The sequence below is a fragment of the Suillus bovinus genome (assembly GCF_016758785.1).
Source record: "Suillus bovinus strain UH-Sbo-P2 chromosome Unknown EDB93scaffold_4, whole genome shotgun sequence".
In the NCBI taxonomy this organism is placed as follows: Eukaryota; Fungi; Basidiomycota; class Agaricomycetes; order Boletales; family Suillaceae; genus Suillus; species Suillus bovinus.
The window spans coordinates 748,224-760,239 of NW_024542060.1; the positions used below are offsets into that span (position 1 = coordinate 748,224).

A 12,016-nucleotide genomic window follows, 5' to 3' on the forward strand; every position below is an offset into this window, starting at 1 on the left:
ATATTAACGCCTAGTGTTAAGTACATGAGTGATGTATCAGTCATACAACTGGGGCTGCGCGTCGATGGTAGGTTCATCCTCACTGTCCGGTGGGTTCTCCAAGCATCAGGAAAATGTGGTAAGCCTATATAGCCATCCATAGCACTATAGCAAGCTATATAGTCTTCATAGACCCAAAGCCCATATAGACAAGTGCCTGATTTTGCAGGCTTACTAGACCTATGTATAGTGCACTATAGTGACATACAGTGTATTGTAAATATATACTACTATCATATACAACCAATGTCAATTCAATTTAAAACTATACATGACTATACGTGACTATGCTATATCCAAATTTTGGTATAGTAGTTGAATTTACTGTCTATGAGATGCTTTAAATGGGCACATATTCATATTGGATAGATTAAAGTGCCTATTTTAATACTATTAAGCAATAGCAACATCAGAAGTAGTACTAGGAGCATTAGTTTGTACTCTAGCTGACGCCTCCATAGCATCAAAATCTAATTCTGACCCAAAATCCTTATCCTCTCTCACTACAAAGCGACATGCCTCCCTGTGGTGGCAATTATTAGCCCAATATATCTATATAAGATAAAGAAAGCTCTTTTATCCAACCTCTGTCCACAGATCTTGACATAGTTTCTCCATATACATGGGAGATTTCTGTCAGTATTCAGCAAGCTTCAGCATATAGTACTGGTGTCTAAAGAAATCTAACATTAGTTGACATCAAACTATAACAAAACAGTGAGACTCACCTTGGTTGAAAGACTGGCTCTTTGAATTCTATGACGACTGGGGAACCAGTGAGCATACCATTGAATGTGCATTCAGCCTGAAAAAAAATTAGCTATAGCTAAATTCACAGAAAGGCTTCATTACCACAGTAGCAATTAATGCAAGAAGGTTATCAGGGAGTTTTTCAAACTCATCCTTGTACAGCAAACCTTCTGATACTGCGCTTTGAAGAAATTGACTGATGAGTAGTTGACGCAAGAGTGCTGCACGAAATGGTAGATTCTTGTTGAAGGTCTTGCTCTAAAACATACTTAACTTTCATAACATCATAGACACAAGAGACGTACCTTGAGATCCAATTCACCACATAGAAAAGGATCCTTTTTGGCAGAAACAAGCCATGAAGCGACTTCACCTATCTTGAAATCAGTATTTTTTTTTGGGGGAAATAAGTTATGCACCAATATCCCTAGGTTTCATTTGCTGCAATAGAAAAATGACATTCTCTCTCGCCTTTCTAACCAGCTCCCCTCTCAACTGACTAGCACCAGACCACACCTAAAAACAAATAAGCATGAGGTGCAACCACAACCATAACACTCACATAAGTTAGAGCTCTATTCTTCAAAATAGGATCTTGGCTGATGGCATCAAACATTGGCTTCAGGGGAGAGCCTGGATTCTTGACCGCTTCTTTGATGCAGTCCCATGCAAAGGAGTCCTGCACATCCACAGAAGGGCCTGGAAAAGCATTCACCAAAGCTATCTTGATGTGAAGTAGCTGGTGAGCAAGATCGACTAAGGAACCACACCCATCCTTCTTCAAGGAAGCTAAAGTGGTAGGTAGTTTAGTGTCACCTTTGTGTACTCTTTTCCTATGAATCCTCTCTCCATTATCTTCCTGGGGCTCATCCTTGACCTTAATAAGCTTTATATATGTAGTCAGCATTGAAGGCTATATAAAAAAATTACGCACCCCATTTGTTCTCCTTCTAGTACCTGTGCTCTTAACTGACACATCTTCATCTCCATCATTGGCACCCTCATCACCACTATGCTCATTGGCCCCATCTTAGTCACTAGAATCTAAGATATGATGAGTGTATGATGGACATATTTTAAATAGAAAAATCAAGACATACCAGGACTAGGCATAGATTCTTCCTCTTTAGGAGGAACAACTGAAGGTAAAATGTCTGCAGGATCAGCATCATCTATATGATCCATGTCACTGTCATCTGGAACCACTGGATGTGAATGTGACACTATTGCAACAGTTAGCTGTGTCAAATATGTTGAAGCAAAGACCTGCCTCTTTTGCGCTTTTTATCAGTGCTAGTGCTCATATACTCCTGTTCCAAGTCACTCTCTTCATCTAACATAGCATCCACTTTCTTCTGAACATCTAATATGTGATATTTTGTTAGCAGATTTCCTAACTCATTAAGCTTCAGCATCACATACTTTCTTTATGATTGACCTCGGCTGCTTTCTTCTTCTTCTGTGCTTGAAACTTGAGGAATTCTTCATATTGGTCATCTGAAACCTGCACTTTGGACCCAGTTGGTTTCCTTTGCGCCCTGATCTTGGCTATAGGGGGTGCCGGTGTAAGTGCCCTTGTCACCTTTCCTTTAGCCTGAGGCTTGGTGGCCTTGTGTGTCATTTTATATGGAAGTAAGATTTGAACTGTGATTAATGGTGTGGATGCAAAGGTTGAGAGGTTGGAAGCGAACTAAAGCTGACTTAAATACCATAATCCAAAACTTTATAATTAGGCGGTAACAAACATATCTACATTTTGCACTGGTGTCATACAAAAGAATGCATGGTCTGATTATCTACCCAACCATTTTGATTTTTAAGCCATGCTGAAAACTCCCTGTCTGTCTGAAAGACAGGAGACACCCTTGCACCGTTATAGTCAAGGTTAAAATGAGTGACCTCACTTGACCTAAAGAGCACAACATCACCAGAACGCAACTCCAGGACAAGCCCATTCTCTAGCAGGCACAAAGCACCTCCTTGAAAGTGTCCGATAGGTATGACAAGACATAAATGGCGATCCTGTCCATCACGATGGGCCTTTGTCCTTACATTGATGTTGGTGACCAAAGATATAAATGGTGCAAAAGGTGGAGAGTGATTGCCAGGCAACATAGACACAACCTCCATCAGCATCTCAAACTCTTCTTGCAGAAAAGTCTCCATCTGCACAAATGTTAACATAAACCTGTGAGCATGAACAATTCTTTACAATTACATACCAATTTTCTTACCCACTCAAAGAGCTCCGCATATACATGGGAGATTGTAGAGTAGATGTGTTGGTGTTTACGCAGATCTTTTGATATATACGGAATCACCTGCTGGTAGTTAGTACGCATGCCTTCTTTCTCTAGAAGCCACGGTTGAACCTCCTTTGGGGCCTCATTACCCTGGCGCATCAATAATATTGAGTGATGTCAGATCGTAGAAATAAAAGAGCTTACCAAGGTACAATGCCTATTATACCAAGACAAGTGCATCACCTGAAAGTGTTTACACCCAGGTGATGCACTGTCTACCTCTTCCAGCAACTCAGGCCTTTCCAGCACAGACAAGAGATTTACCTCGAGCACAGAACAGATGTGGTTCAGTAGTGCCATTGACACAAATGCCATCAGCAAACCGTCTTTGCAACACAGCTCCAAGTGATGACTGAAAAGTGTTAGCTTCATCTCAATGATAAAAAAAAGGCAAGGGGCGCGCTAAGCACTTCAGTATAATCCCCAATAGGGATTCTTAAGTATGTGTCCTGCGATCTCTTAACACCCTTTGGATACAATTTCGCAAGCTACATAAGCGGGATCATGAGCTAAATTGAATTAATACTAGCTGCAACATACACATACCTTCGCCCACAAACTGTCAATACTTCTTACCCTCTCACCCCGCTCAGCTTGCAATCTTTCATTAGCACTCCAGGTATCATTGTCTGCCTTGTTTCTTGGTGTCTTGAAGCTCTTGTTCTCTGATGCAAGCAGATTGTATGCGGTCTTGATGATGATATGCTCCATCTCATCCTCGTCAACGTCAGAAAGTGGTGGGCTATAAGGGTGACTTGAACCGTAGAATATGTCGTAATTCAAGCTCTGTACTGGAACTCTGTTAGATTTGTCTGGTACAGGAACAACGCATGGCCTCCAAACATGTGCGTTTCTTGAGAGAGGTACAAACGCGCTGAGCAACAGCAATGTCCATCAATATGTAGCATATCCCTGTATGAGATACTCACTTTTGTATGATGGCATAAAAGAACCGATCAGATGCTGAAAGGTCTGTACAGTCGACTGATTTCAACACAACAAATCTTTCAATCAGCGCAAGAGGAAACATCGAGGCCATGCTAAGAGGGTACATGAGATGCATGCGTGCGATAGTCGGAACAATGTATCCTGTAATGAGATCTCTTTGGAGAGAATCTATGTTTCGGAGAATATGTCACTTTTGCATCTCAAAAAATAAATCAGAACAACTTACCTTTAGGAGGTGATCACAGGAAGTTAGCTATATTCAAGTGCGCAGTGCCTACCATAGAAGCGATAGAGACCCTGAGCCCTAAGCCCACAATGAGCACAAGTATGTGAATGGAACTGCCACTGGCGAGTGCAATAAATTTGCTGCCAATAGTGTGCCAATCTGCAAAGGTTCGATAAGAGATTTTTCCTGCAGAACCGTAACACTTGATTTCCTGGTCATATATTGCTTTCAAGCGTAGACCAGTCTTGAGGCATATGCTACAAAAGAACATGTCTTAAATATGTGAGAGCAGAATGAGGATAGAATACGCACCTTTGGCACTTGCAGACGAGCATCATATAGTTCATCATGACAAGGAAGTTGGCACGAACATCCTTACTTATGATTCCTCGACATTGAACTACAACCGAAATCAGCAACTCATCCTCCACACATGGAATCTGTATATGATTTGTGATATCCTGCAGCCAGCTTGGAATATTGTCAGAAACCTCTTCCTGGGTCCGCTGAAGAATGCAAACCGGATATCATACTCCTGCCCAACGACCCTCTTGTTCAGGACTGGCATCGTGTCTTCATGCTTGTTAAGATGAAGCAGCACAGTGTTGATGTTGATAGACAAGAGTGGTTTGATGAGATCGCAAAACAGGCGACACGATCTGGGATTGTCAGGATGCACACAACTTTGTCATTGTCTTGATGTTCGTGGGTGAAGCATTTACTTTTGCATTTTTCAATCATGGAGGAGCGGTGTGCCTTGACATGCTAAGCATTGTGGATGATAAAGAGGAATACCTTCGGCTTTTTCTATACTTATCCCTGGCCAATCCTGGTTTGTCATTCCATCACGCTCATATAGTCATTAGCTCACAATGTTATGCAATAGGTATGGTGGGCCTCGAGACATCTATCATGCAGAACAAAGCCAGGTGATTTATATGATCGAGGGTCTTTGGTCCCAAGGTGCCAATCAATATGGTACTCTTCATCAGCAATAACATTCATGGATGCAGCACCGTGGCTTGTCACGTCACACTGTCACATGAGCACATTGCACAGGCATTGCAGTTGGGTGGGTTTTGGGGTGCCATGGAGAAATGGCTTAAGGGAATGGAGAAGGAGGTGGATGTGGTGGTTAAAGATACCTGGGTTGATCTTACTGCACCTCACACAGAGGGCATGATTCTCAATTACCTTCAACTCAAAGGCATCCAGGGTGTTACGTGTTTACTCTTTGAGGGACTTGTTGCTGGCCCTGCCTCACCACCTCCACTCTTCCAAATTCATGATCGTCCTGGCATCGGTTCCTTGAAGGATATCAGCACAATATCCCAGACTGGTGACATCAACGTGTGGAGTAGCACTGTTTACAACCGCTCTTTTTGGGGTGTTCCAACACCAGCCTTGGCACACAAGAGCATGGCTAGGAGCGTCAACAAATATGACCGCCACCATCCTGTGCCTGAAGGCGTCACGGTACAAAAGCTGGAACCTGTGACACGCGAAGTTTACCAGGAGCAGATGCTCACCCGATCTTGGTTGCATCCATTTTGCGCACCCATATATGAGTTCAGCTGTGTCTATGAGGCATTAGTTGCTATTTCGGATTGCATTCGATGTAAGAATTAATTTGTGTTACGTATGAGTTTTTTTACTGATTACAATTGCAGCCCATGGCCAGGCGTTTTTTCCCTACCTCATCTCAGAGGGAGGCAATGAGACCGATGAATTATTTCCCATCTCCTTTATGCAAGCTGACACTTCCATGTGGAATATGGGACTTGTTCATCCAGCGATGTCAGACTGGGGTTGCATTAATCATATAGGACTTGATCCAAGCAATATCCAATGTGGCCTGCTGTATGGTCATGTGTTTGCCTCCTGGAATACGCGAAGCACGTCTATGAGAGGAAGCCCCCCATCAAAGATCTTTGACAAGCATGCTGGCACCACTTCAACTTCAATGCTGTCCTCCCAACATGAAGCCCTTAACTTGGATGATTCTCTTGTTCACCATCCTCATCATTCTCCTGCTCATGTTCCTGTCTATAATACTTCTGCCTCTAGTACTTCTACTAACACTTCTGCCGCTCGTACCTCCAATCCTTCACCTTCTTGTGCGCCAGTTGCACCCACAAACGTCTCCCCTGTCCTACATTTGGACACACCTTCAACGTCAATAATCCCTTCCGCACCTTCAACTTCTGCAATCCCTTCTCAACCAGCGTCAACTGCACCTTCACGTGGAAGACATGTGACGAGTAAAGGTAAAGGCAAGCAAGGAGGACAAAAGGGTACAGATGGGAGAAAAAGTACCCCTGGTGCTGTCAATGCCCCTCCCAATTCCTCTGCTGCTACATGCAAGCACGGTTTTGATAGCGTTTTTCAAGGCAAACCGCCTGATGGTCCATCCAAACGACAGGCTCCCCTTTATCATATACTGAAGGTGAACATCAAGCCCAAGCATGTTGTCCAAAGTCTTCAAGTCGACATTGCTGGCTACGGCTCTTTGAATATCGACAATGATCTGGAACAATTTAAGGAAAAGGGTGGCATTTACAAGCTGACAGTAAGTATTAATCATTGTTTTTGCCCTCCTGCTCATCACATCATATGTACAGGGCACTCGAGCTTGGATGGCCATCCAGATGATGTTCGCACAATAACCAGGCCAAGATACCATTCAACGTGAAATCACACATGATCTGGAAGGTTACTATTACGTGATCCTCACCATCGCATTCATGTTTGATGCACCATACGCATTGAAGAAAGTTCCACACCCCAATACAGCCAGCGGAGGGGAGATGTGGGTCCATTGTTGGCTTGAGAACACCATAGAGAAGGAGATCTGGCATGAAGCCATAGAAAAACAACACTATCTGGCTACTGATGCAGGGTTCGCTATGGTGGACGGAGTTTTGGGTAATGACTGTGCAAATGAGCCTGTCCAGATGATGTTGAAGGAGATGAGGACAATCCTATTTGTTGAAAGCCGACCAAGCCACTCCTGCATGCTCGAAGTCATCAACACTGCACTCTTCAAGATCCGTACTGATTGTACACTAACCCATCTCTGCCAGCCTCAACAGATGACAAATGAGTGGGCCAGGGCAGTTGGTGGTGGCGGATTTGTCAAACACTCACAGATGCTCCCTGCCTTGCAGATGAATTTGTTGTATCACAAGGATTGTCAAGATGCCGAACTCAATCTCTTTGCTTGCATGCCCTGTCCCCCAGTGCAAGAACACAAGCTCACACCCGGTAACTCATCACAGTACCTGAAAGGTACCGGTGGAAAGACAGCAGATCACATTAATGTAATGGCCGCTCCTGTGGTGCTGAAGGAACTTCGGAAGGAATGGGCACCTTAGGTCTATGATTTGCTTGAAGCATGCATGGTCAGATCACACTTTATTTTTATGATTTCGAAGGACAACACATCATACATGTTGTACAGTTAGCCTTTGTATAAGCTTTTATCATATGTAACATTCAATACATATTGTATTTTTAGCGCAACATTTTTCATTGCAATAGACGCTCCTCCTAAACTCTTTCTGCATCACCTTGGTTTACTAGTTCATCAAATGGTTAACAGGCGGGTTCTTGCTGAGGCTTCAACATCTTATAAATGCCCTGCTCCAGGCTCCATTCACACATTCGGTACTAAACAAGGATTGAATTCTCATCTACGCAATGCTGCAAGCTGTAAATGGTATAAGTTAGGAAAGGGAAGAGAGCTGGATAGCATGGATGATGAAGGTACAAGTAGATGTGAGATGGAGGGACTACCAGATGGGATAGTGGATGAGGTGGATAATGATTTATTTCAGTTGATACCTCTGGGGCCAGATAGTGAGTTGCAGTATCAATTTCTTGTTATGTTCTTACATTATTTCTAGTTCACAAAATACACAACAAAGATAACCAGAACATGATGGACATAGACCAGGAGCAGGGAGAGCTCATAGCGGGTCCGTCTAGGCACAGAACCGCTTTAGCAGAGGAAGATGCACGTGTCACAGAGACTCATTCTACTGCTGGGAGGGTCATACAAATAGAGGAGACAGTGTATGCTAAATGGCGGACACAATTTGGATTAGGTGATGGAGAAGAGGTGGAATCAGGTCGTTCTGATGATGAAGATGAAGATGGTAATTTATTCTACCCCTTTACATCACGGCTGGACTGGCAGGTAGCATGTTGGGCTGTGCAAGAGGGAATAGGGCACAAAGCATTTGACAGGTTATTAGCTATACCAGGCATATGTCAACTTACATATATTCTATCAATATCATGGCTGATTTTTTGCAAATAGGTTAGAGAGCATTTAGGACTTGCGTATCACAATATAAGAGAACTCCATCAAACCATAGACAGCATCCCTCCTCGAGCTAAATGGCAATCAACTTACTTGGCCTTCAATGATACGCCTCACTATAAGCATGAACTACACTATTGTGATCCTTTAGAAGCCATTCAAATGTTGCTGGGCAATCCTGCTCATGCTCAAGATATTGTCTATAAGCCTTCAAAGATATTTACGGACTCTTCTCATTCTACCCACATATTTAATAAAATATGGACAGGGCATTGGTGGCATGCAGTCCAGGTGAGTGTCTTAATATTGACTACACTGCTATAACAACTAAGTATGTTTTTATAGGACAGACTTCCTCAGGGTGCATCTGTAGCTCCTGTAATTATTGCCACAGACAAAACTCAGCTGACCAGGTTTTCTGCATCCAAATCATATACCAAGTATGGTACTTGTCCCAAGTGTAGGGCTAGAGTGGATGAATTGGCTGAAATACAACATTTTGCCAGACGTACTCAACCTTAGACCTCATCAGTAATTGACCATGCCAACATCTCCACAAAGACCGACTCTGCCTTTTGCAAATAGTGCATGTCTCAGAATGTAGCTGGAGGCATATTTGAACTATTTTGGCTGGATTTCTCTCATTGTGGTATTCACTTGGCTATCACATCTGACGTACTTCATCAACTTTATCAAGGGATATTCAAGCATATGGTTGAGTGGTGTCAGAAGCTTATGGATGAAGAAGAACTGGATCACAGACTTAAAACTCTCCCTCCTTCTTATGGTGTCCATCACTTCCATAAGGGCTGGTCTGCTTTGGGTCAAGTCGGTGGAAAAGAGAGGAAAAATATGGCTAGAGTGCTATTGGCTTGCTTGATTGGCAAGATTCCAAGAGGCGTCATTCTGGCATACTGTGCCCTCCTTGATTTCATCTATCTTGCCCAATATCCCACTCATGATGACGACACTCTGGAATATATGCAACAAGCCTTACAAGATTTTCACCTTCACAAGGAAGTCATCATTAATCTGGGTATCCGAGACCATCTCAATATTCCTAAATTCCATTCCTTGCAATACTACCTGGAGAATATACAAAACTTCAGAACTACAGACAACTATAACACCAAGATGTTTGAGAGGTTTCATATTGACTTTTGTAAAGAGGGGTGGTACACTTCCAATGGAAGAAATGAAAGGCCTCAAATGATCTCTTGGCTAACTAGAAGAGAGAAAGTAGCGTTGTTTCAAAGCTATCTCAAGATGTCTATGGAGGACGAAGAAGACAAGTTTTCCCACTCAAGGTTTAGAGATCATAGAGTCATCCTCACCAAATGTCCTCATCGCCTTCACCAAAATATCTTGGACGTCATGCAGAATCATGCTTGCAAAGGCTTCAAGAAAGATCTCATCACCTATCTCAACTCTCAGTTGGCTCACTCTCATTCATGCGGACAGCTCAGAAACATGGATCTTCCTTTCAGTCATATTGATATCTATTATGGATTCAAATTCTGTCTAGAGTCATTAGGCAATGACATTGACTTTGATCAATTGGAGGAGGCAGATATTGTCAAAGCTCAACCACCTATTTCTCATAAAGCTGGATGCTTTGATATAGTTGTAGTCATGGATGATCCTGACTGTGAAAGCACTGGTTTAACAGGTGAGTAATATTGTGATATATCTATTTAAAAATTGTATGAAAATTTCAAAACTATAGGAACACATATTGGAAGGTTGAAGATTATATTTCGTCTGCCACAACAAGTATATGGTCTATTCAACCTGCATGGACTAAAGACCCTTTGGCATATGTTGAGTGCTATACTCCATTAAAACCTGCAGCAGAAGACTATCATGAGATGTATACTGTCAAGAAACCTTTACTTTCTTCAGATGGTTCATTGCCAGGTAAAGTTACTCCACTGTCTTCTATTAGACAGACATGTCAGCTTGTTCCAAACTTTGGAACAACAACCATCCCTATAGATTGGACTTCAGATAATGTATTAGATAAATGTGATACCTTCTTACTTAATTGTTTTACCTCCAAGTATGCTTACCAAACTTTATGGTAATATATAGACCTTCATGACTTCTATATTGGTCTCTATGGCTATCATAGCTGGCCATAGACTGTGTAGAGCTATGATCTGCTATCACAACTATATAGAGGATGATTATCTATATAGAGAAACAGTTTTTCCTGATGAGGCGGCACTTATGAACTTCGGTACATCTTTCCATAGGGCCTAAAAGGATGCGACAAGGGATAGACGCAGCATAGCCTGTCAACATGCATACACAGTCAGCCCTTCTTGTTCAGCTGCCGACTCTGAGGCTCAAGAGCTACACCTTCCACCTCACTACTCTGCCTGCCACTTCAAGAAGACTATAACTCTCCACATCTCCTCAAGGAGAAGTTCAACTTCTTCTGACCAACAGTTTGCGTGTGCGTGCGCTTTGCACCACTCTACTCGAATGCCTATGAGATGTCATCAGTATACCATATCAAACTAGAGTTAGTAGACCCACAATCCTGGACGCGCTCATTTTCTGAGCTGCTATTGTCCACATGTGAGTCTAGCCAGATCCAAGAGATCGTACCAGTCCCTTGTCTCTCCATATCGCCCATAGGCCTTACATCTGAATCCAAGAGTGGTGGAAGGGAAATGTCCCAGCCCGACTTATTGAGTCGATAGCTGAGAGCTAACAGAGCGTTACGCGCACATCGATACTTGTCAACACTAGCCCATTTTCTCATCTCCACGCCTTCAATAAGGGCCTGTGCATGGGTAGAAGCCGCCTGACTGCGTACATTTCTATCTTTATAGATATACATATGAGACCGAAGCCGGAGATGTGGACAGACCTCGTTGAGAGCATCCAGTGCCTGTGCATGTTGTATGTTGGAAATTTCTGAGTTTCATTTTAATGCCTTGTAATGCATTCTAATGCCGCAATGACAACCCACTTGTGGCAATGGGAAAGTAATGTAAGCCCCGTTTTGAAATGCCGACAGGTGCCAATGGCAATGTGGCGCCAATGACCATGCCAATGCCCATTGTAACATTAAATTTTGTATTATTACAATGGCATTAAAATAAACTTACAATCCGTGGGAATTCCATTTATGTACCCTGGCTGGCCATCGTCATGATCCTATCATGATCTCGCCATCTATTATTATCTATTGCTTATTTTTATCTACTGTCTACGATTTATCTACTGTCTATGTTATCTACTATCTACGATTTACCAACTATCTATGTATTTACTATTATCTAATTATCTTACTAATACACTTGTTTATTACTTGCACTTAGGTTGATTCGAACTAGGGACTTAGACTATATACTCTATAGTAACATTAGATACGGTCCGTAATCAAAACCATTAGACTACGAGGGCTTTATTATA

General features: G+C 42.5%; 5 protein-coding genes across 5 annotated transcripts; 3 read left to right on the forward strand and 2 right to left on the reverse strand.

The window, feature by feature from the left end:
- Positions 1-432: 432 nt before the first annotated feature.
- On the reverse strand, positions 433-4,131 carry EDB93DRAFT_1245956 (uncharacterized protein; the record flags this gene model as incomplete). The annotated part of the gene is made up of 15 exons (XM_041452383.1): positions 433-562; positions 768-844; positions 892-1,047; positions 1,095-1,162; positions 1,209-1,305; positions 1,352-1,675; positions 1,724-1,818; positions 1,890-2,069; positions 2,114-2,152; positions 2,212-2,433; positions 2,499-2,538; positions 2,590-2,955; positions 3,024-3,182; positions 3,639-3,966; positions 4,022-4,131. The coding sequence occupies 15 exons, from the start codon at positions 4,129-4,131 to the stop codon at positions 433-435; spliced, it is 2,391 nt and encodes a 796-aa protein (XP_041312460.1).
- A 1,110-nt stretch (positions 4,132-5,241) lies between these two features.
- Positions 5,242-7,640, forward strand: EDB93DRAFT_1100358 (uncharacterized protein; the record flags this gene model as incomplete). Its single annotated transcript, XM_041446994.1, has 3 exons — positions 5,242-5,884; positions 5,937-6,835; positions 7,038-7,640. The coding sequence occupies 3 exons, from the start codon at positions 5,242-5,244 to the stop codon at positions 7,638-7,640; spliced, it is 2,145 nt and encodes a 714-aa protein (XP_041312461.1).
- Positions 7,641-8,206: 566 nt separating this feature from the next.
- On the forward strand, positions 8,207-8,587 carry EDB93DRAFT_1076628 (uncharacterized protein; the record flags this gene model as incomplete). Its single annotated transcript, XM_041445253.1, has 1 exon — positions 8,207-8,587. The coding sequence occupies one exon, from the start codon at positions 8,207-8,209 to the stop codon at positions 8,585-8,587; it is 381 nt and encodes a 126-aa protein (XP_041312462.1).
- Positions 8,588-9,178: 591 nt separating this feature from the next.
- On the forward strand, positions 9,179-10,267 carry EDB93DRAFT_1237964 (uncharacterized protein; the record flags this gene model as incomplete). Its single annotated transcript, XM_041451489.1, has 1 exon — positions 9,179-10,267. One exon carries the CDS (start codon positions 9,179-9,181, stop codon positions 10,265-10,267), a length of 1,089 nt encoding a protein of 362 aa, XP_041312463.1.
- A 695-nt stretch (positions 10,268-10,962) lies between these two features.
- EDB93DRAFT_1245960 (uncharacterized protein) lies at positions 10,963-11,661 on the reverse strand (the record flags this gene model as incomplete). The annotated part of the gene is made up of 3 exons (XM_041452384.1): positions 10,963-11,081; positions 11,132-11,515; positions 11,571-11,661. The coding sequence occupies 3 exons, from the start codon at positions 11,659-11,661 to the stop codon at positions 10,963-10,965; spliced, it is 594 nt and encodes a 197-aa protein (XP_041312464.1).
- Between the last annotated feature and the right edge of the window lie 355 nt (positions 11,662-12,016).